Source organism: Theobroma cacao, chromosome 7 (genome assembly GCF_053813885.1).
Source record: "Theobroma cacao isolate CCN51 chromosome 7, ASM5381388v1, whole genome shotgun sequence".
NCBI lineage: Eukaryota > Viridiplantae > Streptophyta > Magnoliopsida > Malvales > Malvaceae > Theobroma > Theobroma cacao.
The window spans coordinates 716,993-744,790 of NC_142645.1; the positions used below are offsets into that span (position 1 = coordinate 716,993).

The 27,798-nt window shown below is 35.1% G+C and overlaps 5 protein-coding genes and 1 pseudogene across 9 annotated transcripts; 1 reads left to right on the top strand and 5 right to left on the bottom strand.

Moving 5' to 3' along the window:
* Positions 1 to 88: 88 nt before the first annotated feature.
* Positions 89 to 5,390, bottom strand: BAM4 (beta-amylase 4). 3 transcript variants are annotated; one of them, XM_018124676.2, is made up of 10 exons: positions 5,137 to 5,389; positions 4,101 to 4,229; positions 3,604 to 3,850; positions 2,984 to 3,204; positions 2,802 to 2,879; positions 2,567 to 2,726; positions 2,036 to 2,319; positions 1,489 to 1,558; positions 659 to 727; positions 89 to 343 (listed from the first exon to the last, which is right to left on the bottom strand). In XM_018124676.2, the coding sequence occupies exons 1-10, from the start codon at positions 5,319 to 5,321 to the stop codon at positions 191 to 193; spliced, it is 1,596 nt and encodes a 531-aa protein (XP_017980165.2). In that variant the 5' UTR covers positions 5,322 to 5,389; the 3' UTR covers positions 89 to 190. The 3 variants fall into 3 exon arrangements, with proteins under 3 accessions (XP_017980165.2, XP_017980166.2, XP_088664476.1); XM_018124677.2 differs by having other exon boundaries at positions 2,036 to 2,289; positions 5,137 to 5,388; XM_088808350.1 differs by lacking the exon at positions 89 to 343 and having other exon boundaries at positions 708 to 896; positions 5,137 to 5,390.
* A 1,683-nt stretch (positions 5,391 to 7,073) lies between these two features.
* On the bottom strand, positions 7,074 to 7,930 carry LOC18593290 (uncharacterized). Its single transcript, XM_007020441.3, has one exon. It carries the CDS (start codon positions 7,872 to 7,874, stop codon positions 7,158 to 7,160), a length of 717 nt encoding a protein of 238 aa, XP_007020503.3. The 5' UTR covers positions 7,875 to 7,930; the 3' UTR covers positions 7,074 to 7,157.
* Positions 7,931 to 9,745: 1,815 nt separating this feature from the next.
* Positions 9,746 to 13,413, top strand: LOC18593291 (RNA-binding (RRM/RBD/RNP motifs) family protein). Of its 3 annotated transcripts, none has more exons than XM_007020442.3 (3): positions 9,746 to 9,892; positions 10,065 to 12,424; positions 13,071 to 13,413. In XM_007020442.3, exon 2 carries the CDS (start codon positions 10,084 to 10,086, stop codon positions 12,211 to 12,213), a length of 2,130 nt encoding a protein of 709 aa, XP_007020504.3. In that variant the 5' UTR covers positions 9,746 to 9,892; positions 10,065 to 10,083; the 3' UTR covers positions 12,214 to 12,424; positions 13,071 to 13,413. The 3 variants fall into 3 exon arrangements, with proteins under 3 accessions (XP_007020504.3, XP_088664431.1, XP_007020505.3); XM_088808305.1 differs by having other exon boundaries at positions 13,112 to 13,413; XM_007020443.3 differs by having other exon boundaries at positions 9,749 to 9,892; positions 9,997 to 12,424.
* Positions 13,414 to 14,503: 1,090 nt separating this feature from the next.
* On the bottom strand, positions 14,504 to 15,778 carry LOC18593292 (nuclear transcription factor Y subunit B-3 pseudogene; annotated as a pseudogene).
* Positions 15,779 to 17,538: 1,760 nt separating this feature from the next.
* Positions 17,539 to 23,828, bottom strand: LOC18593293 (DEK domain-containing chromatin associated protein). The gene is made up of 12 exons (XM_088808306.1): positions 23,672 to 23,828; positions 22,002 to 22,653; positions 21,854 to 21,887; positions 21,408 to 21,487; positions 21,090 to 21,149; positions 20,780 to 20,890; positions 20,044 to 20,124; positions 19,893 to 19,958; positions 19,221 to 19,683; positions 18,928 to 19,040; positions 18,219 to 18,249; positions 17,539 to 18,050 (listed from the first exon to the last, which is right to left on the bottom strand). Exons 2-12 carry the CDS (start codon positions 22,569 to 22,571, stop codon positions 17,890 to 17,892), a joined length of 1,770 nt encoding a protein of 589 aa, XP_088664432.1. The 5' UTR covers positions 22,572 to 22,653; positions 23,672 to 23,828; the 3' UTR covers positions 17,539 to 17,889.
* A 1,590-nt stretch (positions 23,829 to 25,418) lies between these two features.
* Positions 25,419 to 27,105, bottom strand: LOC148761366 (uncharacterized). Its single transcript, XM_088807933.1, has 2 exons — positions 26,583 to 27,105; positions 25,419 to 26,479 (listed from the first exon to the last, which is right to left on the bottom strand). The coding sequence occupies exon 2, from the start codon at positions 26,281 to 26,283 to the stop codon at positions 25,531 to 25,533; it is 753 nt and encodes a 250-aa protein (XP_088664059.1). The 5' UTR covers positions 26,284 to 26,479; positions 26,583 to 27,105; the 3' UTR covers positions 25,419 to 25,530.
* Positions 27,106 to 27,798: the final 693 nt, after the last annotated feature.

Genomic DNA, 27,798 nt, shown 5'->3' on the forward strand with positions numbered 1-27,798 from the left:
TTGGATTTATTTTCCAACATCTCAAAAATTTCAAAGCTGGACTGAATGACGTAAAGATGAATAACTGATATGAAAAGGCTACAAGAGCTTATGCAATTCCCTTTCTCCCCCTAGTCAGGATAAAAAATAAGGTAGGGGCAGGGAGATCTTAATTAGCTTAGTAAAATGGTTAGACGGTTGAAAAAATGTATTACAAATCTGTGCTCATCATTCTAACAAAAGGTACAAAGTTATTCCAATTTTCAACCCTAAAAATACTATCATTCATTCTGAAATAAGTAAATGACCTTACAACTTCTGCCTGGGAATGGTAACAGTTTGAATGAATTTTCCATAGTCCAGTCTGCAAGAATTTAAGAGAGAGTGCAAGTATGAGTTATGTTAGTAAAGAAAATTCTGGCAAAAGAAGATTAAGTTAAAGAAAAAGATGAACAGTTGAGAAGAAAATTGCAGAGAACTAAACAAGATAATGCTAAAATAATTGCACAACCTTGTGCTAATATGTAAATGAGGTGAAGCACCAGGGTTACCTTGGTTGAAAGAGTTAAGAGCCATCACAAGTACCATATTAATCATTACCAGAAAAACAATTAAATAATTAAATCCTGTTATGAAGCTAAAGGTAGACAAGAGTCTGTCAAGATTGAATGACACTTACCTTGTCTAGTCGTTCAGTTGTATTTCTTCCAATCAAGTTAATTATCCTCTTCTTTGAGACGGACTGTATCTGCAGCAGAAACTCGGAAGAAGGTCAAAGAAATTAGTGTTTAGCAAGAGCACAAAAATGAGACAAGTTGCATTTGAATTTCACACTCTTTAGCTGTTAAATCTCATACCATATAGTTCTTAAACAACCTCATTCAACTTCTTCATAAGGAGCAACAAGAATATTTCCCCTATAGAGATTACAACCAAGTCCAAAGAGGACAGTAAGTGAAACATAATTGTTTCAAAATCTTCTATCCTAGGAGAAACTTCAAGACATTTCATGATTATACCAAATGTCTGGGGAGGAATTAGGCTTTAAGGGTTACATTGATTATGATAAATATAACATGCTAGTTCAGTTCCCTTTTTCTTTTTATCTTTTAGGCACCAGGGTGGCGAAGTGATGTTGACACTGCTACTAGCATGCCTGCCCATTAAGCCCTAATAAATACACTGAACCAGGCCCACTCACTACAAAATTATGGAGATTGAAGAATATTATCTTTTCTTTTTCTTTTTCAAGGGAGCATATCTGAGAGGCTACACATGTAACATATTTAGCTAAATAACAGATAGCAGCAAATTATAACATCATAGATCACAATAAGGCATGTTACCATCATTGGAACTATATGCATAAACTTCTTGAATCAGTTAAAAAATTCAGATAAAAGAACACTCTGTTGGTAGATTTAAACAGCTAAAATTGCATCAACTAAAATCACAAATTTCACGATAAAAAAGAAAAGGAAAATTTGTAAATAAAGAGATAACTCATGCCTGTTTCAGTAATCCTTCAGGACTGCAAAGATATGTTGGCGGGGTTTCACTGTCCATCATCTCTAAGCAGCTGCAGGGGAGAGTTAAAGAATGAAAATGCTGGAAGATATATGACTAAGTTTCTATGAAAAGGCTATTATTGTGATCACAAACATCATACATGCATGAACTTAGATAAGAGGGGGTAGACAATGAAATCGTACAGAATTTCAACATAGAAGAACAAGGCAAACATAAATGTTATTGATGTGTTTGCTACTCCCAAAGAATCAAATAGTTCATCTTATAAATTTTAAACTCAAGATTTGATCAACTCAAAAAAGAAAGAAGTCAACTGGTTTCAAACTTTCTAGAAAATAAAGTTCCAAGCAGGAGATTCACAAGGTGAGTTTTTTAGAAGATTCAAAGCCTTCATGTCCATCAGTTAACAATTCTATTTCTTGGGCAACTATCAGTCATTAAATGAATAATGCATTCCAAACAAAAACTGATCTAGGTAAATAAGAAAAAGGAAAAAAAAAGAACAAAATAGAGATAAAATTCTCACGGTATGTGCAAAGCAGCTCCATGGCGAGACAACACTGATATGACAGGATCATAACCATCCCTGAGAGCAGTGTTATAGTAACCAGCAGTAAGTTCAGCAGGGTGTGATACAGTCTGGTACCACCAATAAATTCCACCAATTTTAGCCACCAATGTAACAGAAGTTTGCTCATTTTCTTGATATTTCTTCAGTATCTTTGCTGCCTTTGCAAGAATGGCATCTGCATGACAAATCAGCCTACCACTGTACCATTCCTGCAAAAGATCATTCCAAAGTCTGGTTTTCTAGATTCTTGACAATGCATCAGATTAAACTCAGTCATATACTTCTGTATTGCACAATATCTTGTCAATGCATCAAACTGAAACAGATAGTTTGACTCCTTCTAAATTAATATATTGTAGCAGCACAAATAGTGCATGCTTAAAAACCAGTGCGTGAATGTTCTAGAAGATTAATCTACCAAAATCTACAGAAAACTTTGTCAGACAGAAATCTGGGGTGAAATATTAACAGATAAAGCATACATACCAGGAAGAAACGACCATAATCAGATAGAAAGCTTTCCTGTCCCTCTTCAAAAAAGGGCACCCCTGATGGAAGGCTGTTGTAACAGCCAGCATTCTGCGGCCCTCTGTCCCCCCATTGAGGCTTTCCTTCTCGGCATGCAGCCAACTTCAAGTCCTCCATCCTGAAAGCACAACTATCTTCAGAATACTGAAACAACTGAGTTTGCATCACAGGATGAAAGAAACTTTACACCTACATGTACTTATCATAGCACTGGAATTCACCAATGCCAGGGAATTTCCATCTACCATCACCAAAAGGATGAGCAGGATACCTGCACTAAGAAAATAATGCAATGGCTTCATAATTATGTTTCAACAATAACTTCACAGTTTGAACAAAAAGAGGGTAATGAATGACATAAGAACTATACAGTACCTAAGTTCTCCAGAAGGACCTAGACCAATGCTTATTTCTTCAATTACACTTCCAATAAAGGATTCAAATTTGTTAACAAAACTAAGCATGAAGTCTTCGTAACATTGGAGAGCAGTCCGGCCAGATAAAAGAGGAACTTCGTCCACCCCTAGTGTAAGATAATCATTGTTGGATAAGCCATGTCGATCTCGATAGTATATATCTTTATTTGCATCACCAATCTGAGGACCAAAAAGGTATTAATTAGCAGTACTTTAGCAGTTGCAATAATCATAATACAGACAAGGTCCTCTTTATATATTTTTTATCTGGTAACCTTTTCAATGGAGCAGCTTCATATAGATTGGAGACTGAATGCAGTCTTACCTATAGAATTAAAGTAGTAGATCGCCTACACAAGGGATTAGCGGTTGAGGAAAAATAAATAATAGGAAGACTTGAATATATTTTTCCATTCTAATAGATTACATTACCATTGGGGGATTGGATAGCAAGATTCCTATCAGTCTAATGAATTGCACCAAAACCTTTAGTAAAACAGTTAAATGACCATACATCAACAGTGCAAATTATCACTCAGTTTGCAACTATATATGACAGTAATAAGTAAACAGCCATACCTCCAAAATCCACAGTGGAAGACTCACACCCCCTTTTCCATTAGATGAGTGAATCTTTGAGTGAAAAGACAAAGCAACATGCAACTTCAGGCCTGAATCAGATATCAGTTTAAAAAGCTCTTCATATAGAGACCAATTGTAGTCAAAAGGAGAAAATCGCTCCACGATTCCCCACCACACCTCAACTCCAATTCCATGAACACCTGCCAACTTGAGCGCTTTTAGAGATACAGTTAAGGCCTTGATTCTGAAACAACAAAGACAAACATAAAAAGAATTTTATTTTCAAAAGCAAAACATTACATAAAACCTAAGATTTAAGACATCAAAAGAGAAAAAGTTGGATCCGATGACATGGCCATATTAATTAGGACAAATATGATCACACTCTCCTTATTTTGGATAAGCATGAGGAACACATTGAGTCTACCTCTCTTTTAGGAATGCTGAACATATAATATAGTAATAATCAAGCAAATTTAAGGCCAAAACCTTACTTTCTAATCCTTAGACTCCCAGAAGCATCAACAGCGAATGTGTCCACAGGCATCATTACAAAAATAGGCACCCTCTTATCTTTTGATGATTTCAATATCGTGGATCTTGATTTCTCTCGAGCATCCATGCTGCAAGATATCGATGATAAAACATCAGGGTAAGGTATAAAAATCAGCAAAATGAGAAACAAAAAAGCCACACGATTTCTAAATTTTTGCTGCTTTGCTAAGTGATACATCCACCGTCACAATCCAAGCAACCTAGGAAGGAACTTCTATGGACAGAGACAACGCCTTTTCCAGGAAACTAAAATGAATATGAAGAAGTAAAATGGAACATAGAAACACACTTATTCAGCCACAGCAAACATATGCTTACTTCACTATAAACATGAGCTTTGTTTTTAAAGAAAACCGTATCCTAACTACTGGAAGTAAGTTTAAGAAATCATTTTCCATCCTTCTCCTCACAGTGCCGTAAATTCAGATACTAACAATACTCAAGCAGAATTTCTTTTCCTAATCACTGATTGGCTACGTCTATAACAACCAAACGCAGCGTGACTACATAGACAGTAAAAGGCATTACAAATGTTGATTATTATTTCTCTTAATCTTTATCATTTTGAGATTTGATTTTCTTTCCTTCTTTTTCTGGTTGCTCTATATCTCTTCTGATTCATTAAATTCTTATAAATTTTCATCTAATTTAAAATTTCAGCTCTAACAGAAACTGATTTTGATTTCCATCGATTCAAAAATGTCCTTATTCTCTTCTTTTATCACCAGCTTAACATCAAATGCAATGTACAGCTCAAAGATACGAAAACTTCAAAATCTTCTCATAAATCAAGGAACAAGCTTCCAATTCAGCTCTTCGATTATTAAAAACTAATAAAAACAATAAATAAATAAACATTAGGCAAAATAATTCAAGCACGGGTATCCAAATTTCCATTTTGTATCATTTTCTCGTTAACCAAACAGGAAAGAGAGAGAAAGAGAGAGAGATGAGATGAAAATGTAATGCACGGACCTCAAAATGCGATGGTTACCAGCAACCGATCGCCATTTACTCCGAAAGAAGCCATTTCTGAATATGCGGATCGCCGAAACGTTTCGGAGAAGAAACTCTGGCGTTTTCGTTGAGTCGCGATCGAAGCTCGCTTCTGCGTTCACAGTGTAGTAGAAGCCTCCTCTGCCTCCGCACTTGCACGCCATTTTCTCTTTTCTTTTTTTTTTTTTTCTTTTTTCTCATCAAATCTCTGGCCTTGGAAGGAGAAATAGCAAAAAAGAATAATTGTGAAAGGTGATTTTTCCTTTTTATTCTCTTTTTTTTAAAAAAAAATTCTGATCCTCTTGTTTTGTGCAAGTTTTGCAACTATGCCCTTGAAGTTCACCAAAATATTGAAAAAAGCAAACATAATTTACTATCTAATTTGACCAATTGCTTTATAACTAAAAATGACAATTAGTAGAAAATTCGTTAATTTGAAATTTCTTGAATCGGTACATATAATAAGTAGTATTTTTACTATTAAAATCCTATCTAAACTCAATTATAGAATATTTTAATCTTACTAAATTGGCTTATAGTTAAAAATAACAACAAATAAGATATCGATTAATTTAAAGTTATTCGAATCTGAATACATGACAAGGTGTAATTTGTATTACTCAAATCTTATCCGAAAGAATTCAATTATAACATATGCTAGTCTCACCTAAATGAGTTCAATAATGTAGGATAGCTAATTATGGAATACTCATTGTTATTCTTATTTATATAATTAAAATTTTATTTATTATTTTATATTCAAGTGATGTTGATATGTACGGTAAAAAAAATATAACATGACTATATTATCATAATACATAAACTTGCATATCATTGTTCACTATAACATGTTAATATGTCACGTGATGTAAAATAATAAGTAGTATTTTAATCAATAAGAGTTGATCAATCATTAATAATAAGAGTTTATTATATTTAAAATAATAATATAAAAATTTAATTAAAAGTAATAAAAATAAAAATTTAAATTTAAAATTTTTAAAATAATTTAAAGGTTTTGTTAAAGTATTATACCAAACTTATTTCAAAAAAAAAATAGATCTATTGTTTAGTCTTAAATTTTGTAGATTTATTGCTTTCAATTTATAACAGTAGGATTTTCCCACGTGGAAATGGCTATCCCAACAATATGGATAAGAATGGAAAAAGAAAATACCACTTGAAAAAAAAAGGACGTTGTTGTTTGAAAATAAAATGTTTGCAATTATTGAGTAGGTCCCACGATCATATTTAATTTGCTAACAACGTGATTTTATTACTATCAAATTTCTCTAGTCTTGTCTGAATAATAACTAAATTATTTTTTTTGGTAACATTGACAAAATAATAAGATTAATTATTATTTTTTAAATAAAAAAATACATATTAATTATTAAATCAAATATTCGAACATTGAATTACGATTTTATAATTACAATATTAAAACCAAACTATTTATTAAATTACTTTTTATATATATAGTTACTATAATTTTTTATTATTCTGTTACTGGAACTGTTTTTATCCATTTATATCAAATTAGAAAAAAAATGAATTTTACTTATAATATGAGATATGATTAAATGGAACCGTTTATAATAAAAAAATATTAATTATTAAATTAAATACAATAATATTAAATTATAAATTCATAAAACAATTTCAATAATAGAATTACTACATAAAAGTATTTTTTATTTATTATTTTAAATTTTTTTCATTGGTATATATATATTTAAAAATATAAATTTCATAAGCAAAAAATTAAAAGAGTTGCATGAGCTATAAGTTTATTTTTATTATTATAAAATAAAATGATACTATTAAATTTGATTTTTTAATTAAAAATATACATATATATTGATTTTCTCAAGTAAAAAAATTATAAAAAATTAATATTTAAGGTGCTTATAAAATTAAAAAATAATAAAGTAATCCAATAATTTCATTAATAATGTGGAAATAAAAATTCTTAAGAAATTACATTCCAAAATTAAAATCTAAAAAGCCAAGGCGGCACCCACTATTAAACCAGTGCTCAGAAAGAACCCGACTTCGTAACTGGATCTCGAACCCGACTCATCATTAACCGCCGGACCCTCTGTACTCTCCGGCGATGAACCCACTGGAGTGGGACTTGGTGGGCTACTGCTCGACGGGAAAATAGCAGGACTCTCTGATGGCGTTGCTGAACTCGAAGGAATATTAGCAGAAGACTCAGGAGTTCCAACCGGACCATCCGCAACAGTTGGAGCCCCGACCGGACTCAACGACGGAGGAGAACTCGCCGGTGTCAATGTAGGAGGAGAACTTGCCGGTGCCGATGCCGGAGGGGTAGACATTGGTGGAGAACTCGCCGGGGATTGAACCGGGGCCTTCGAAGAAGCAGGCGGAGTCGCAGCCGGGGATTGAACCGGGGCTGTCGAAGAAGCAGGCGGAGTCGCAGCCGGGGATTGAACCGATGGGGGCGTAGCAGTCGGAGGTGATGATGTGGGTGGGGAACTCGTGGGAGTCGCCGACGGAGGCGATGATGAAGGAGATTTCGAAGGCGACGCCATAGGAGAGGTTGAAGAAGACGTCGGAGCTTTGGCCGGAGATAGAGGGGTTGTCGTTGGAGTGGGTTTGGGAGATGGAGAAGGCGCATTGCCGTCGGCTTGTACTACCCTTCCAGAAACAAAGAGAACAAAAATGGAAAGTATGATGAATCTGTGCATCATTGCTTTGCTCTCTGAACTTGCTTTGATCGATGGCTTTTGCTTTTTCAGAATGAAAGGAAAAAAGCGAGAGATTTATATAGATATATATATTATATGGAAACTAAACGTTGTGATTTTCAAAATAATTGATTGAAATGAAATTTGACCGTTGGAATGGTGGGGACTTTTCGGGGGGCGTTTAGGCGACCGGCTGTAGTGGGTAACATAGCCGTTACTTGGCAGCACATGACTGGCTGAGGGTTGGGCCGGGCCGCCCGATTGGATGAAAATATAATGAATGATGTCATAGGTCAAAATTTAAACTCAATCTCGTGCTATCTTAAATTTTTAAAATAAAATTTAAATAAATTTATAAATTATAAATTTTTATTTTTAATTCAAAATATATACCCGACAGATGATAGAAGACCTATATTAACATATCTAAAACTCACTCTATTTTTTACTAATGTGAGATATGTAATACTCTACTTTACCTAATTGTGCAACGACTCATTATCTGTAAAAGACAGGGATTCTTACATTAATCCGAGTTTACTTTGATTTTTATATTTCTCATAAATGATTCATATCAAGTCTGCTCTGATATAAAATGTCACAGTTCGAAATTTAAATCTAACTTCGTGCAGTTTTTAACTTTGGGAATAGAGTTTAAATAAGTCTATAAATCACAAATCCACGTTCTCAACTTAAAACACATACTTGATAAGTAGTGAAAAATCCATGTCCCATCTTATCTCTCATTAATGTCCAGAGTTTAAGTACGCTTATAAATCACGAGTCCACGTTCTCAACTTAAAATACATGTTTGATAAGTGGTGAAAAATCTATATCCCATCTCATATCTCATTAATGTAAGATTCGTAATATGTAGCATATTTGTTAATTTTGAAGTATTAAAACTTGAATTGAATTAAAATTTAATATTTATATTTTTATCCAAATTCAATTAAATATTAGTATCAAAATTCAATTAAAAATTAATCTTTGATATTCGAACTCTATTATTAATATTCATAAAAACTCGAATTCAAATTCTAAATAAAATAAATTTAAAATTATTATATATTATTAAATTAAAATTAAATCATAACGAGGTTTTGGTGATTGACTATAATAAGTAATATAACTATTAATTGATTGTACATGACTTGTACAAGGTTGGGAGTCGGGGTAAGAACGGTAATGTGAAGTGTATTCATTACTTTTAAAGGTATTTCAATTAAAATTAAATTAAAATTTAATTATTTATATTTTATCTGAACTTAATTAAAAAAATCAACGCTTAATACTTGAACTCAATTAAAAATTAACACTTGACACGCGAACTTGATTATAAATATTCATAAAATTTAAATTTAAATTTTAAATAAAATGAATGTAAAATTCATTATATATATTATTAATAAAATTTAAATTATTAAATTAAAATTAAATCATAAAAAATAAACTAAAACTAAAAATAATTAATAAATCTTAATAAATATTAAATTAATTATAAATATATTATAAATTAAAAATACAAAAAACAAAATTTAAAATTAAAAATATATCTATTATCGGGTTCAAGTAATGGTTCGGTAATAAGTATCTCATAACCACTACTCCAAAAAAGTTCAAACATTATTTTTCATTTAATGCTTTAACACAAGAAAAAAAACAGTATGATATATTGTAGTTCAGTAAATATTACAATTGTATTGGAAATTTAGGAATGAAAGAAATATATATATATATATATATATATATATATATATAAATATATATATATATTATATAGAATTTATACTTACTCAGACAAATTAATTAAATATATAAAAAGAAAATGTAAATAAATGCATCAAAGTCCAAGGATACAAGTAACAGGCGCAATATGCACGGCTGCGTACGTTAGCATTCTAATGTCGCTAAAATAGAAAAACCCCATGTATATAATTTCAAATACTTTCGGAATTAGGGTTTCGTTTCCTTCTCTCTCGTTTTTTTGTAGTCTTTGGTCTGTCTCTTCAATCCAGCTGGTAAGATCCCTAATTCCCCGAATTCCCTGTGTAGTTTCAATTAATTTCTAGTTAATTTCGTTAAATTCGCGCTTTTTTTTTCTTTCTTTATTTTAAATTTACAGAAGTATGAAAAAGGTCAAAGCTTTGAATTTAGTTAAGGAGAAAAAATGTATGTATTTTTTGTTTTTAGGGAATTTTGAGTGGAAAACATGGATGAAGGAGAGGGAGGGGATCAGATGGATCAGTTCCATAGAAACGAGGCGATCTCAGCCGTTGCTGACGAGGGTTTTTTAGGTGAAGAAGATGATGATTATGAAGATCTTTACAATGATGTTAATGTTGGTGAAGGGTTTCTTCAATCTCTAAGGAAGAACCAAGATTCAGGGTTTAGCAATGTGGAAACCAATAGTAGTGCAAATAGGAATGATGATATTAATAATAATAACAACGGTGGTGGGAAAGTTGGTGGTTCACCAATGGGTGTAACAGAATCTGGTGTCTCAATTCCAGGTGTTGCGGGTGGTGGTGAAAGAGGGGATTCTAGGGTTTCTTATGAGAGTCAAGGGTTTAGAGGTGGTGGTGATGTGAAGGGACCTAGTGGGAGTGTTAGTGGTGGTGGAGGTGGGCTTAGAATTGAATTTGCGCAGGCGTCAAGTAAGTTGAAAGATATGCCTGAGGAGCAGAGTGGGAATAATAATAGTAGTTTAGGTGGTGTAGGTGGTATTGGACAGCAGGGACATCGTGTAGGGAATGTTGGGAGTGTTGGGAATGAGGGTTTGATGAGGCAAGGAGGAGTAGGAGGTGGGAGTGTGAATGGTGGTGGCAGTGGCGCTGGTCCTATAGTTGGGAATGGGGGCGGAAATGTGGGTGTTGGTGGTGGTGGTGGTGGTGGTGTTGGTGTTGGTGCAAGTGGGGGTGGAAGTGTTGGTGGGACAATATTGTTTGTTGGAGATCTGCATTGGTGGACAACAGATGCTGAACTGGAGTCAGAGTTGTGCAAGTATGGGCCCGTGAAGGAGGTGAAGTTTTTTGATGAAAAAGCAAGTGGGAAGTCAAAGGGATATTGTCAGGTTGAGTTTTATGATCCAGCAGCAGCCACAGCTTGTAAGGAGGGAATGAATGGGCATATGTTTAATGGAAGGCCTTGTGTTGTTGCCTTTGCATCGCCATTTACTGTTAAGAAAATGGGAGAGGCTCAGTTACATAGGAATCAACAACAGGCTTCTTTTTCGCAAGCTAGGAGGGGCCCTAATGATGCTGGGGTTAAGACTGGTGCCAGTAACATTCAAACTGGAGGGAATTATCAAGGAGGGGATAATAATAGAGGTTATGGGAGAGGGAATTGGGGAAGAGGCAATGCTCAGGGGATGGGAAATAGAGGGCCAGTTGGTCCTATGAGGAATAGGGCTGGTGGGATGGGAGGTAGGGGTATCATGGGAAATGGTGGGAATGGATTTGGACAAGGTCTTGGTGCGACGCCTCCTCTCATGCACCCGCAGGCTATGATGGGTCAAGGTTTTGATCCAGCTTTTGGTGGACCCATGGGAAGAATGGGTGGTTATGGAGGGTTTCCTGGTGCTCCCACACCCCCATTTTCCGGGATTTTATCTTCGTTCCCTCCTGTTGGAGGAGTTGGTTTGCCTGGAGTGGCTCCTCATGTTAACCCTGCATTTTTTGGAAGAGGTATGCCCATGAATGGTATGGGGATGATGCCCACAAGTGGTGTAGATGGGCCTAATATGGGAATGTGGTCAGATCCCAACATGGGAGGATGGGGTGGTGATGAGCATGGTGGTGGGAGAGCTGGAGAGTCTAGTTATGGAGAGGAAGCTGCATCTGACCATCAATATGGAGAGGTTAGTCATGATAGAGGAGGTTGGCAAAATCCCACAAAAGAAAAAGATAGAGCTTCAGAAAGGGACTGGTCAGGTTCATCCGAAAGAAGGTATCGTGATGATAGAGAACCGGGGTATGATAAAGACATGCCTAGGGAGAAGGATATGGGTCCTGAACATGATTGGCCAGAAAGAAGGCAACGGGATGATAGAGACATTGTTCGAGAACGTGATAGGGAGCGTGACAGGGATAGGGAGCGCTCTCGAGATCATGTTCGTGATCGTGATAGGGAACGTGATCGGGACAGGGATAAGGATCGATATAGGGAAGACAGAGACAGATATGCAGATCATCATAGGTACAGGGACCGTGACCCAGAGCATGATGACCATGGACGGTCATCAAGGACTCACAACAGGTCACGATTATCTCAGGAGGAGGAGCATCGCTCAAGATCTAGAGATGCTGATTATGGGAAGAGGCGACGACTTACCTCAGAGTGACTTATCTGACTCTTCTTATAGCAAAAACTTTCTGTTAGAAATTTTTTGAAAAGATCAGTCACTACAGAAACTTTGGGTTCATCATCCTCTTTTGACTTCTCTCTCAAGTGGTGGTGTTGTGGTCATCAATTCATTAGCCAATCTCAGTTCATTGCCTGAATTTGTTGATTGCTTCTCTTCCCTTCGAGTGTCTCAATTTTACATAAAATGAGTAAGTTCCTGAATTATGGTTTTGTAATTATATTATCTGAGTATCTCATTATCCATAAAAATGTTGTTGATTTTTTTCCTGAACGTGTAATACTTGTTTGTGCATATGGTAGAACATTGCTCATATATATTTAATTTGTATATCTAAGTTTTTGAAGATCTCAAAATGTTTTAGTAGGCTAGCTAGTATTCATGTAATGATGGTCTTTGCTCGCTATTCTGCTATTTTCATCAGTTTATGAATGGAATACGTTCTAGTTGTGACATGTGCTGAGTTTTAATGTAATAATTCGCTCGTTTTACATGTGTTTGTACCATATCATAAAATACTTAGGGAATTATTGGTTCCTACCCCTCTTCTTTTTATTTATTATTAATTGCCAAGAATGAATATTCTGGCTATAAGATGCAAAACTTATCTTCCTGAGAATTACTTTATGATTTGCTTATTATAGGTGTAGTTTTGCAGTATGCTTGCTTCTTTGTGAATAGAGTTAAGCAAAGCATTCAAATACCAGCCCTTAATTTACTGTGCACTTATCAAGTTTACTGTGCTCTTCAAAGGAAATTACTGTGATTATAATCTGTTATATTCTTCAAGAACATGGTTCCTAATTGCAAATATTACTCATTTCTTTGATTTATAGCTTGAAGGTATTTGATCTTGAGATTTGAAGCTGTTCAACAGAGTTATCTTGGAGATGGAGATGATCTCAGCCTCGAAAATTTGAAAGAGACAGTAGATGGCATTTCCTTTTGCCAGCGTTCATGTTGAAGTGGAACTCATGCTTTTAAGTTTTAAACTTTTGCATTTATGTTTTAGTTTATTAGCACTTGATGAAACCAATGTTATGGATAATGTATGACTTGAAACTGCTGAAGTCTGAGATGTGGTGGAATATTTCAGAACTTAAAGTTTGAATGTGATGTAATAGGACTTAGCCGAGGATGTTGCTGATCTGCATTTTCTGTTGGCTAGTTGTTGTATCATTTTTACCCCTCCTTTTTTGTTTTTCTTTTGTTTAGTTTTGGCGTACCGCTATGTTAACCATGTGATTTTTTGTGAAGGGAGATGTAGAATAGTAACCATTCGAGTAATGCCATTGTTAAAGCCTTGAGAATTGTACAAAATTACTTTGTATATATAGAAAGATTTTTATTCGAGCGTCTTATTCTTTAGAATTCTTGCCTGTCTCATGTAGCTGTTCTGATTGAATGAGTTGCATCCTCCGTATAAGAATCTGTCCTCGAATCAGGCAAAGAGTCATACTCTAGTATTACCACGAATGGATCTGATGTCTCTCAGATTTTTCAAGATGGGTTTCTTGTTATATACTAGCATTTTCTTCTTTTCGAGTCTTGATGCCCTTCGAATCTGTCAGAAACAGTAGTAGCTCTGGTATTTGACAACCCATGGTAACTCTCTGTTCTTGTAAAGATGGATGTATTATCTATCTCCATTAGAAGTTGCCCTTGAATTGCATATCTCCTACAATCTTAAACCAAATTCAGGTTATGCTTGGGGGTTCTGGCCTTGAGCATACACAGGTTCTCTGGTTCAGCTGATGCTAAGCTGAACCATGCTTTGAAACAACCTGGAAAGTTATCCAGCTTGAACAATGCAATGAAGGGTGATAGCATTGTCAAGTATTCCATGTTTCTACCTAGTAGAGGGTCAAAATCTCATATGTTTTGACTTTTGATTTCATTTGTTTTCTTCATCTGATCTTATCCAATTGTCCCCAAGTTATAGTAAACCTGTCCGTGACCATGATCTATACTCTAGCGGTCGAAATGTTGGAACAGTGGTCTACTGTAGAAGTTGACTTGGGACTGTTCAAGCACTCTTGGCTGTCGATGAACCTTCTGGGGGCAACAGTTCACCAACTGACAAAGTTGCAGTTGCCCTCTTCTTTTGCTAGGATTAGGATTCACTAGATGGTCCACATCTTTTATAAAATTTTAAAATTATCTTATTGTTACAGTATTTCATATCGAACAAATAAAAGAGAAACTCCGGAAGTGTGAATGCTGTTCGTATCATTAGGTCAGCTATGAAATGTATAATACTAACCCAAAGTATCAAAATTTAGGAACCCATTCTATATATTTCATTGGGAAGTACAATATCACATTATGTGAAATTGATGAAATCAAATCAAGGGCCTGAAACAGACTCTGCCTCTACCTAACCAATACTACCGTACACGTGTCCTGGATGACAACTCCCTGGGCCCTATCCAAATCAGGTCCAGGCCCAAACCACCGAAAGCTTACACGTGTACAGACTGCTGCAGCGGCCTGGGCCCAGCCTTAACCTAACCAGATTTTTTATCGAACCCATAACTACCATACACGTGTCAATGATGATTACTACCTCGGCCCAATCAAATTATTCCCAGGCCCACCTTTACCCAACCCACTACTTCCCATCTGATGAAACCCACTAGAACCATACACGTGTCCTTGATGCTGATGTACCATCATGCTATACATCCCACCACCACCGACGCCACCACCAAGAGGCGCGTCTTTGTCACGTGCCACCGCGGTTTTCTCTCCTTCCATCTCTCTAAACCTCTGCAAGTAAACCTTAAGGGGCTCCACGTAATCCTCGAACCCCAACGTCGTCATGGCCCAAAGGAGATCGTCGCCGTTGATGGTCTTCCTCTTCTCCTTCTGACACTTGTCGGACGCTTCTCCCGTGATGAAGCTGATGAACTCGGAAACGCATTCCTGCACCGTTTCTTTGGCCTCTTTCGATATCTTGGCGTTTGCAGGCAGAGCCTTCTTCATGATCCTGCTCACGTTGGCTATCGGCAAGAACCTGTCTTGTTCTTTCAGAGAGGAAAGGTCGCTGCTGTTCCCTGTCGCGTTTGAAGCGGTGTTGTTGCCATTGTTTTGAGCTCCTCCTGATTCTGTATCTGAGTCCGCCATGGCTTTGCTTCTTTGGGTTCTTGAAGTTGCCTTGTTTGCTGCTACGTAGGGCTCTGGATGGCGAGAAAAAACGTCCAAAAGGGTACCAAAATCTGGGGTTTTCTTCCTGATAAAGACTAGTTCAACGTTTCTTAAGCTATGGAGAGTTACAGAGAGAGATAGACCGCAGGGTTTATGGGGTTTTTATAGTTGGAAAAAGGAGAGCAGGAGAAGGTCTAGAAGCTTGTTACAATGGAAGCAACAGAGGCCGTACAGAGATAGTGAGGTTGTTGACTTTGGCGATGGAAAGACTTGACCTAATACAAGATATTTGCATTAGATAGTGATGAAACTGTGGAAGGAGAGAGAGAGGGGTATTCCTTTTTTTCACCTTTAACCTGTTGAAATGATGAATCTTGGACTAGAAAAAGGGAGGGGCTATGTGTATTTGGCATCAGAATATATAGTGTTAATTAGCTCTTGATGGAGAAAGCGAGTGGTTTCTCCATTTTCATATCAGAATTTGTGGTCTTTCATTTGATAATATTTGGAAATACTCTTCTATACAACAACATACGTATACACATACATGTACTCAAACAAATACATACGTTTCTGTATTTATTAAGATCAAAAAGTTAAATTTTTTATCTTAATTTCCGTAAAAATCAAATAGAGACCGTAGTTTAAAGACCGAAATCGTACTATTTATAAAAAAATTTACATTTTTCTTTTTATTGCTTTTTGGTTTTTCTAATGTCATAATTTTGTTTTATTAACCCTTTCTTTTGCTTGTTATTTAATGATTTTATGTATTTTTTTTTCTATAAAACCCATCCATTTTAGCTTATGAATGATCCAAAATTCAATGGGTAAAGGATATAATGAATATGGAAAAAGCAATATATAGTTGTGAAGATTATATTATTAGTTTATTAGCTAAAAGCATGCATGCACCCATCTACTTTGCTTCTGAATTTGAGGGTTTCGTGTGAGTGCATGCTCCACTAATAAAATTAGTGGAGCAAACTTTGCTTTTAAATTCCAATTAGGCATTGTTTAGCACTATAATTAATCATTATAATCATGATTTAAGGCTTGCTCATGTTCAATAAATCTAGTCAGTCCTTTTCATACTTTTTATCCACAACAATTGTTCTAATCATAATGAAGGTATGAACCACATGATCTAAGTTACATTCATGGTTAGATGTTTCGATATCCATGATAAACAATCTCATGTTTAAATATTTGACTTAATGACAAATACATATATTTTTTCACTCAAATCTTGGTTTTTTTAAAGAGTTCGTATCCGAACATCTAACTCAATGATAAATACATATATATATCTATCTTTCCGTTCAAATTTTGTTTTTTTTTTTAAACTTCGGGTTTAAACATTTGACTCAATAATAAATATATGTATCTTCCCGCTCAAATCCCCGTTTTCTGAAAAACTTCATGTTTAAATATTTGATTCGATAATAGATACATGTCTCTTCTCACTCAAATATCCGTTCTAAAAATTTTGCATAATCATAAATGTACCTTCTTGCTCAAATCCCCATTCCCCCAAAATCAAAAACATTAAGGAACTTCGATAGTTATCAATGCTTTATCATCTGTCTTCTATATTTTGGCTAAAAAATGTGATGTATATCAGTAAATATTGATGTTAAAACCTCTCTTCTATGGTGTCCTCAGGGTTCAACAAGCGCAATATCCAGCAGAAAGATGAGATGTTTTCAAGTAAATATAAAAGAAGAGTTGATGGAAATGGTGCAGATTCCATGGCAGGGATGTAGACAGTTGATTTCATACGGGTAGTTATAGATATCCGACCCGATAACATAAAATTCGAATACCTTATACTCGGAAGATCAATTCCGATAAAACTTTTAATACCCGTCTCAGATTCGGATATAGCCCTTAGTCAGATGCAATCCATGGACCCAAAACATCAAACCTTTCAAGCCTGTCTAGTACAGGTCTGGAAACCATCTCAGCAAGCAAAGACTCTTCAAATCAAATGGGGCACCTTTCCCAATTTTCCTGTTATTACTGCATTTCCACAAAAAGCAAAGATGAAAGCACAAGGTGCTGTCAGTTGTGATTTTTAATGTGCAGCTCTATATCCAAATGGGATCCTGAAGGAATGGATCAAATGAACATCAAAAGAATCATCCAGCAATGAAATTAAAGGATAAGGGAAGCAATACCTCAGTGATGAAGTATGCAACCCGGGGTTGGCATTACACTGGACAAAAAGAACTGCGTTCTATAATTCAAAATACTCAGTTTTCAGATAGGAAAATTCCTACAGATCATGTTAATGGTGTACATAGCAAGCTGCAACCCTGCAGCACAGTTGGGTAGCTCGAGCTTCTCTAGTATTTGATAAATGCTAATTTGCTCGCCGAAAAAGTTAAAAAAGCAACTAACAGTAAATTACAAGCTAGCCTTCTAAGTAACAGCTAAAAAGTACATATTGGCACAAGACATAAATAACTACACTATTTCCATGAGAGTTATTTTCCATCTTGTAGGTCAGGCTTCAACCTCTTGACCAGCGGATTGGTTTTCATCTTTCTCAGCATCACCTTCTCCATCTTCATCATCGGCTTCATCAGCTAGTTTGGTAAGCTCTTCCTGAATCATGAGCTTTATAGATGACTTCCTCGGGGTGAGGTCTGTATCAAATTGTCGAGCTGAAAGGTAGTAAACTCTCCATTAGGACATGCATAAAAGAATTTTGGCCGAAATGCATGTTGGTTTAGTTCAAAAATTGCTCCTTCACCGCACTTTTTGAGCCAACCAAAAGCATCTAAACATGTGGAAAAAGATCATTTGTTAGTGAGAAACTGAACGATGCATACCTAGTAGCTTCAGAATGTCAGTGAATGTCGCCTGCAGAAAAAAAAAAACAACTTATGTCAGCAAGAACATTAGAACCAGAATCTACAAGGGAATGAAAACGTTTTTCCTCCAAGCAAAAAGAACATGCAACAGAAATGCATAGATCTAGATAAAACTTAAAACACTTGAGATCCTTATATCTTATCTGCAATCAAATTGACCAAAAAAGGGTTAAAGTTGGTGTTTCAGAAAATTGAGTATCAAAAGCAAAGTCTTTGTCCATTAACATTTCCAAATCTACAAAGCAATGGAAAAGACTTTAAGCCCATTTCCACACTGGTAGTTTCAAGCAGATAGGCAGTATGTGCCAACCTCTCTGCAAATTTTTCCAGAACTAATTCTTCAGTAAAATGATTCAATATAAAACAACACTAGCAGCATTGAACTCAATGAAACAGCTAAGAGTGTTTGGATTCATGGTTACATAATCAGATCAGACCAAATTAGTACTGATCCTCAGAGGTTATCCTACTTTTGAATTAGGTGGTAGAAATTGCAATAATTGTTCATGGTAGCCTATTTAGCACTGAACCACAAAGTCCTGATAACCTGACTTTCGATTTCACAAACAAAATAGGCTTTGGAGTCAGAACCAGACCAAAACTGCGATTACGAAAAGCCCAGTAATGGATGCAACAACCGTAGGCAGATATTCACAGCAGATCTTACCGTATTGAAGTCCACTTCCTTAAGAATCTCACAAATTGCATCCCTCAACTCATGATCACTTGGCTTCAATTTCTCCTCTTTAGCTTTGTCCTTCCCCTTTGCGACCTTTTTGCCTTAATAAATCCAGGAAAAGATAGCAATATAAACACTCATAACCAAAAGCCTGTCTTACCAAATTTTGCCATATGCAACAGTCATTTTTCAGTTTCCTTAACAAAAATAAACAACAAAGAAATTCTTCTTAACATAAAGTACAGACATGAAAAGAAATAAAAAAGGAAGCTACCACTTACTGGTTTTCTCCTTGGAGGCAGATTTTGTTGGCGTAGAGGACTTTTCCTTAGTGACCTTCTCAGTTTTCTTCCTTGAAGACACCTTTGGACTTTTATCAATATCATCATCAACCTTTGAGCTTTTAGATGATGTTTTTGGAGTTCTTTTCTGTGGTGTACTAGACCTTTTAGGAACTGTGACTTTCTTGGGTTTAGCTTTTCCAGCAGATTCCTTCTTGCTGGATGATACCTTTGTACTCTTTTTCTTCTTCCCCACTTCTTCTTCAGATTCATCTTCAGTTTCATTTTTCTCCTCACTTTCAGAATCTTCAGGCATCTCATCCTCAGATTTTTCTGTTATGCCATTTTCATTTTCCTCTTCTTCATTCTCTTCCTCTTCCTTTTCTTCTTCTTCAGACTCATCCTCTGAATCAGGTGCACTCTTTTTCCCTGATTTTGGAGTATCCTCACTCTTTTTTCGACTCTGCATAATACACCAAACAGAGGAATAAAACAAAAGAAATTAACTACAAAAAACAAATGTAAAAGAAGGTAAAACTATATAATGACCCCTAGCAGAAAAAGAAACTAAAATAGTAAGCTTCTATAAACATGGTAACCACAGGTCTAATGAAAAGCTGCAATGGTTAATCAAATATCATATTTCTGATGCAAAAACAGAGAAACTAATACCCTGGTTGATCGCTTTGATGTGGTCCCAGGCTTGATAACCCTTTTGCGCTTTTTACTCTTACTTGACTGAATAATAAATAGCAAATATAGGTTAGAAAGAAAGCACGTAAAAATGAAAACTTGGCAAAAGCTGCAGTTAAGGTTAAGAAACCTTTTCTTTTTCAGAAAGTAGAACAGTAGTTGTAGCTTGAGGGGCCACCAAAAAGTCTATCAGCTTTGCAACGATATCTTCCTGCATGTCCATTTTAAGCCTATTAACAACCATTAGAGATATTCAACTTCTTTACTATCAAAATTATTATTACAGTAAGGCTTGTGAAAGTAGTATTAACAAGCCCTCATATAAATGACACCGGACTTGGGTGGTGATATTAATTTTTATACTGATTGCATCACCTTAATCAGAGTTTCTGAAAACTCTAAACTCACCCCTACCCTTCTATTGAACCATAGTCCTAGTGGCAGGATCTAATTCGTTATAACTGTTGCATTCCTAGATGGGCAAAGTGATCAAATAATTCTCAGTACTTTCCAACCGTTTAAAACTAATAACGTAATGAGGGCTTTCTCAACCGAAACAACAAATAGTTTACTCTCTAGAGAAGAAAAAGAAAAAAAAAAAAGGGAGAAGATTAACAGAGATCTGTAATTTTATATACAAAAATGCTTGCCCACCCACATTTTACTGCATACTAGATGAGAAAGAACCTCATGACAAGCCTATCTTAGCGTGCATACACACACAGGGCTTTTATTGATCAATTTGCATGAATGTTGAATAACTAACCACAAAGAATATGTTCACAAATCAAACCAAAGGCATGTCTACCATTTCCTTGAGATATAGGCAGAATTAAAGCACAAAGTACAGCAGTAAATCAACAAACCTTCCTTGTGGTAGCCTTCATTATTGGTATGTCAAGCACATCACAAAACTCTAGCAACTTCTCTTTATTACACTTGTCAAACTTATCTTTTACTTTAGTTTTTTGTTTTTCCTGCAATTATCACAACATTTGAGTGAGATAAGCAAAGAAAAAACCTATAATGCACTAATATCAACTAATTACGAGTTAACCATACAGCCCACTTAAACTACAAACATCCTAAAAGGTTAAAGCCCAGAAGTGCAATTCCTACAGAGAAATCAATTATATATGATGAAAACTCTGCTTCTTAATTTAACAATCCTCTTACCTCATTTTCATGCCACACAAAACCAGAAAATCGGGATATATTACTCTTAATCTGAACCGCCTGCAAGAGCAAGGAATGTGAGTCTCATAAACTGAAAGCAAAATCAACAACGTACATCTGCAGCAACCCAAAACCATCCTAACATAGTTTCTTCGCAAACACACATGCCAAATCTCATGCACACATATACCATTAGAGACTCTGTTCATGCACGATTGTATGTTTGATACACCCTTATCATCATATTGAAAGAATAAAATGAGAAATGAAAAATGCTGGACAGAAACAAACAAAAAAATTTGACAGCAATCAAATTACCTTCCCTCTCCTTCCAAAGAGAATGGTATGAAGTAGTCTGAAAGTGTCATCAGTCTTCCTTCTAGACAATTTGAAGGCCACTGCAGAAGATGCCATTGCAGATGTCATTTTACTCAACTCATTGAACTGGAGTAATATCAAATACCTAGAACATATTTAGTTGTAACAGAAAAGGAGTTCCAATATACATTCAAGGAACTTAGCAGATATTAAGGGAAGAGCACAAGCACAATCAAACTAAAGAAACAGCATCCTGAGGTTCATTTGGATATACCATGTTTTGATGACAATGCAAAGAGTATGAACTCAGTAATGAACAATGATAGGAGAAATGAGCTGTTAAGATTTACAACTACAACATCAAACAAACCGCAGGATATTGTCTGCCAAAAGGATAAAGGACGTCAAACAAATAGTTGAAGTAATATAAGAAATAAAGAACACACCATTAGGAATGTCTTTGAGTGGAGTACCACGGCCCTGCAATTGCCAAAGCAACCTATTATTTCCATGTACTTTCAAAATACAGAATCTAAACATAACAGAATTCTTAATCATTAAAAAAAGGATAGCAAAGAAAGAAAGGAAAAAAACCTTTTCAATTTGGAATTCCTTAGAAGCATCTTTGTCAATAGACGCAACCAGCCTTTCAACAGATTTACGCTCACGCACAGGGCGATCTGTAAGAGGAGTTCTTTGCTCTGGCTCCTTCTTCTCCATCTTTTTTGTCTTCCCTTTCACTTTCTCCCCAGCATTTTGATTTTTCCCACGCTTCTTTGAACCTTTTTTCTCCTTGCTCTCTTTAGCCTTCTGTTCTTCTTCCTCTTCTTCTTTCAACCCATCTTTCTCCTCCACCTCATCTTTGTTTTCCTCCTTTTCATCTTTCTTGTCATTTTCTTTTGGATCAATTTCTTCTTCCATTGCTTCAGTTTCAGGTTCCTCCTTTTCTTCTTTTTCCAATTCTTCTTTGCTTTCCTCATCTTCCTTGACTTGTTGGTCTTCATCCATCTTCTCAGTCTCAACTTTCTTATCTTCTTCCATTTCCTTTACCCCATTATTTTCTTCCTCTGTTTTCTCAGCTACAGCTTCACCAGATTTCTCCGGCCGAGAAGTCCCATTAGCCACTGGCTCAAGGGCTTCAGCCTTTGTTTCTTCTTCACCCATACGCAATCCAATTCAAAGTAAATGCTTTATATGGAAACACTTCTTTCCCTTGCCTTCCAAAATTGTAGGAATAATAAAAAGGCTGCAGAAACCAAATAAAATATTTATAACAACAATTAAAAAAAATTAATTGCACTCAAGAAAAAAAGAAGCATTAAACAGGCACTACCACTCACCAACAAACACCACACCCCCCACTTGAAACACAAAAATTGAAATTTTTCCAATGAAAATTTAAATAATACTTAATACATTAGGAAAAAATTGGCTCATTAAACATCTCCAATATTTGCAGCCATGATAAATTTGTAAGAGAATTTTCTGACGCAATCATTTCACATAACAAAAGAAATTTCTTTTCCATGCGCAATAAAATTCTCCTAAGCTTGGCATAGTATACAATGAGCAAACAACTGTAACCAAGAAAAACAGTTGCACTCTCCATATGAGAAAAACATATACCACAAGGAACATTCAACTTAAGGTAAAAAAAAAGTCTTTTACATTGAATTGAGCAACAGAGAAGCAAACAGAATGCAACCAATCTACCATAAAAATAAAAAATAAAAAACCAACTTCCCAAGACTAAAATTTAAGTAAAAAAAGTACAAGACTTGCATTATTGGAGATCCACATGAGCTTGAACATGTTCAAAAACATAGAAAAACCAAAACTTAACTCATAAAATCCCCTGATACCAAGATTAAAAGAGAAGGGACAACTTCATGTTTTTGCTTTTGTACCAATATAAATCATAAATCCTAGTCTAACATGGCTAGAAACAGAGTCTATTAAGCTTAATTTCATGCAATATTCAATTTTGAGCCAGAAAAAAACAAATTCCCAAATCCAAAAAATTGAAAATTCCTCTTCATTTCCCACATTTTTTCAGCCACAAGTCAAATTCCCACAAAAAAAAAACCCACTTAAAAAAGCCCAAAAAAATCAAAAATTTCAAAACATTGACATCCAAAACCGTAACTTTTTAGCAAACCAAGCGTAAAACACCAAAAAAAAACCCTCAAAAATCCCAAAAAATACAAAATTAAGAACTAATTACCGAATATAAGCTTCGAAATCGAAGAAAAGAGAAAACTTACAGTGATTTACGAGCTGTTTACCACAATTCCGAAAGCTTGACAGAGCAGAGAGTCTTTAAAGTTTGGATTTTTAATTTTTATTTCAATTTTGGGGGAAAACAAATCAGCTTCAATTTTTTCAAAGTCCCGGACTTGAAACCCGGATTTTAAATGCAGTTAAGTGAAGTTGCCACGTCGGACGGAGGGAAGTGTCAGAAAAGTGGGGTGAAATTCGAGATTGGAAGCCGTGCGACGGCTCTGATCTTGTTTAGTTCTCGTTGATGTAAATCCAACGGCAGAGACTTTCGTTTGGAGGTATCTCGGAAGTTGAGGGGCCCACTTTTTGCGGGTTGTGGGTGGGGCCAGTGTTGCGAAGAAATTTGCGGGCTGATTTTTTTTTCTTTTTTTAACCTCAATTTTTTTTATTAAGTAAATAGGAGAATCCGACCGAAACCATAGATTTCAAAACCATAGATTTCAATTATTAATATTAATAATAAATAATTATTAAATTTATTTCAATATACATCATATTTATGTATGAAAACGATTAAATGCATATTATTTTGTGTCATAATTAAATACACAAATGAAAAAAATTAATATAATTGGTCAATTACTAAAAAAAAAAGAAATTTACATATAAATTGGTTACCCTATCGATTTTTATTTTGATAAAGATTATTATTAAAATTGATAAAAGTTAAAAATTTTTACGATTTGAATTAGAGATAAAATTTGTATCCCCGATTTAGGATTTATATAAATAAAAGTGTTTAATTCGAGACAAATGTCTAAGGCGATTAATTTATATTTTATATGGATTTAGATCTAATTTTTTTAAGCAAATCACATGCTACATATACGGTCTGGTATATTAATTAAACCATATATTATAGTATAATTTGCAATTAATATCCACTGGTGACACTTCAAATAATTAAATTAATTGCATTAAAAAAAGTATCAAAACATTTAATAAAATTAATTGCAGAAGTACTTGGCCGATGCATTGGTTGGTTAGCCAAGTTGATTGTAAAGAAATAAAAAGGTTGGGCCTTAAAAGGCTTTTCCTCCTTGAGATGTTAGGGCCTGAAATCAGGTAAATTTAATATCAAATAGAATTTTAGCCCAAGTTGCATAAATTTTTTTAAAATTTTTTTGGGATTTATTTTAGGGTTTTTGTAATGAATTAAGATTCTAAATATGAAAATTATTCAATGTGATTGTTATTGAAAATCAATTTCAAGAGAAATTAGTAAACTTTTTTCTTAAAAGACCCACCATTTAAATGGCACATATATACTTCTAAAAGGATTGAGATTAAGAAGAATAACTTAATCTAGACGTCACGATAGAATATAAATGATGACATATAAACGATGACGAAAAAAACTCATATTTTAAAAATAATTAAAATTTTTTTTTTACATGACCAATTATAAAATTAAATATGCCATCCTTCCACCATTATAATAAATTGATTCCTTTTGAGTATATTAAAGAGCACTTTGAGGCTTATTTTGTGCCAAATGGACCAAAAAGAAATTAAAAGAAAAAAAAATGTCTCTTTCACTTCACATACAAGAAAGGAAAAAGAACTTGAAAATTGCCCAAATGGATTCCATTCCATGAGAAAAAAGAGGGGAAACAGCAATTATGCCAATGCAATGTAAGTCAAATTTGTTCATACTTTTGGTGTATAGTGTTTGTCAAAAAGAGTACACATGCTCTAAAAAAGAAGTAAGGTTCATGATAGAAAGCCAAGTTTATAGCCAAAAAAGAAGATAGAGAAGTTCATGATAATGAAATATAACAAGTAAAAAGCCTAAAGCTAAACTAATTCTAGATTTAAAACATCAAACTGTTGAGATCAAAATTTAAGCTTCAATTTCAAACCTTGGGCATTTGATGGAGCCAATGGATATGTCAATTTCAATTAGATTTTCTTCCTCGTTTACCTCATTGATTTCTGCCAAGAAATCAACAAGGTCTTGCTGCTGCTTGAAAATGGATTCTGGCAAGATAGGTGGCAGGTTGGACTGCAGATTTGGTGGTGGTGGTGGTACCACGTTTGGTTCTGATTCAGCATTGCCTGGAATGGCAATTTCAATGAGGCCTTCTTCTTCTTCTTCTTCTTCTTCTTCATCTGCTGAGACTGAACCATCTGAGATTTCAGGATTTTGTTCTGCATTATTGCCTGGGATTGTCCAGTTTAGATCAAGATTTGAACTTGACCCTGAATCATCACTGCTTTCACTGTCTGATGTCGATCCTAGTGATTTGACTTGAAAATCATCATGCACAATGCCAATACCAGCTTCTTGGGCAGCAGCATTAGATTCTGGAAGAACAGTTTCTATCACTGGCTGCAACACTTTCTCTTCAGCTTCACCCACAGATAGGTCTTTGGAAACTGGGTTCTGTTCCAAAACCACCACCCTTCTCTTCTTATTTGTGAGTGTGACCAAGAAAATTGTCGATGAAACCAAGATTGTAATTGTAAAAAGGATAGAACAGAACCCCAAACCAATGAAACTAGTCAAAACTATAGAAGGAACAAGGAGTGCAACACAAAATTTACAGAAAGGGAGAACAGATTTGAAGAGCTTTGTTTCTACCATGTTCAACATCAAAGATTTGCAGAAAAAGGATGTGAGCAGACAAATCACTGAGTTAGGCTACGAGAGAAAAAAAGGGTAGGCTGGAGAATAAAGTATATCAGATTAGGACAATCAGAATTTATCCTGACAGAGAAAAAGCTATATTATAGCTAAGGTATCAGATGAGGTTTGGGCTCTTTCATTATCCTCAGCAGTGCTATTTTTTCTGATAAAAATATAAGAGAACTTGTATTGGAAAGAAGTTGAGAGCATTCAGTCTTATGATTAGAAAAGAGATCAGCAGATGAATGCTAGCAGTTGCTTGTTACCTGATCTGCAGCAGGGATAGAACTTGCTTTACTTGGCTTTACACTGAAACCGGTATCCTCTCTTTCACTCCTACACTAGCACCTGAGCCTTGTGTAATTTATAAAACCAAACTGCTTTTGTTCTTATCCGAAACCTGATTCTCTTGAGAAAAGCAAAACTGTGGTTTTCTTTTTTTTTCAAGTAACCTCAAAAAGCTTTGGAATTGCCAAGTGCATGTGCAACACCAGTGTTCATAACATGGCAGTGTAAAATTCATAAAAACTGAGAAAATCCCATTGACATGAAAATTGAAAGAAAAAATAAAAATACTACACTATGTGGGAGAATGGTACTCTTTCTCTGTCACTCTTTTTTCCTTTTTGATTTTGGATGGAAAAGGCTCCTTTTCACTTTCTCTCTGTCTTTCCTTTGCCAGCAAAAAAGATCATATCAAATACCCACAGGAGAGAAAGAACAGTGCAAAAATATCCACATCTTCTAAATAGTGTGCCCAAATGGTACCAAAACAATCAAGTTTGGAGAAAATTTCTACAGGTTTTTTTTTAAAAAGAAGAACAAAAACCCTGAAATTTTGTCAGGTAGTCAATGATCAAAACCAACAGTAATCAGTAATCATGGCACATTTTTTCACCCATTTTCTTTTGTCTGCAATAAAACCCATTAAGTTGCAATGATGTTAGTCCATTTTCTGCTGATGCTACCACTGCTGCATGCCCTGCAAAGTCTTAATGGAAGCCCATTACATTTTGACCATTGCATTTTGAAGAGATCTTTTTGGCTGGTAATGCCAGGTATCCCATCCCCATACCTCTCTTCTGGTGCTCACAGACACCACACAGCTAGCAGCATTAGCAAAAGAGACCAGGTGCATAGAACTTTAAATGCATGTGGACAGAACCTTAATTTGATTCCTTTCCACCCTCCATGATTAAAACCTCAGCTAAAACCAAGTCAATTCTACCTACTAAAGATAATGAAGATATCTACTTAAGCATATAATGCAAATCAAATTTTTGGAGTACTAATAAGAGGGAATCTTCTCTGTTCCTAGACTTACTCAGATATGTTGAAAAGTTGATTCAACCTGTCAATCTCAAATTTACTTGTGAATATCTTCAATAATTTCACATCAGCTTTTCAATCATGTTACTCAAAAACATTGAAAACCTCACCTGCTCCATCAAGTGCAATTTCCATATTAACCAGGTCATTAGT

What these genes read in the sequence shown, in the direction of transcription:
- LOC148761366 (XM_088807933.1), bottom strand. Translation starts at nt 26,283, where the DNA reads ATGTTGAACATGGTAGAAACAAAGCTCTTCAAATCTGTTCTCCCTTTC.
- LOC18593291 (XM_007020442.3), top strand. Translation starts at nt 10,084, where the DNA reads ATGGATGAAGGAGAGGGAGGGGATCAGATGGATCAGTTCCATAGAAAC.
- LOC18593290 (XM_007020441.3), bottom strand. Translation starts at nt 7,874, where the DNA reads ATGATGCACAGATTCATCATACTTTCCATTTTTGTTCTCTTTGTTTCT.
- LOC18593293 (XM_088808306.1), bottom strand. Translation starts at nt 22,571, where the DNA reads ATGGGTGAAGAAGAAACAAAGGCTGAAGCCCTTGAGCCAGTGGCTAAT. An exon ending in TCTTTGGAAGGAGAGGGAAG is followed by an intron (nt 21,150 to 21,407) that starts GTAATTTGATTG and finishes TTGCTCTTGCAG; the next exon opens with GCGGTTCAGATTAAGAGTAA. An exon ending in TGAAGGCTACCACAAGGAAG is followed by an intron (nt 20,125 to 20,779) that starts GTTTGTTGATTT and finishes ATGGACATGCAG; the next exon opens with GAAGATATCGTTGCAAAGCT.
- BAM4 (XM_018124676.2), bottom strand. Translation starts at nt 5,321, where the DNA reads ATGGCGTGCAAGTGCGGAGGCAGAGGAGGCTTCTACTACACTGTGAAC. An exon ending in GGAGCTGCTTTGCACATACC is followed by an intron (nt 1,559 to 2,035) that starts GTGAGAATTTTA and finishes TCTCCCCTGCAG; the next exon opens with CTGCTTAGAGATGATGGACA. An exon ending in CTGAAGGATTACTGAAACAG is followed by an intron (nt 728 to 1,488) that starts GCATGAGTTATC and finishes TTTCTGCTGCAG; the next exon opens with ATACAGTCCGTCTCAAAGAA.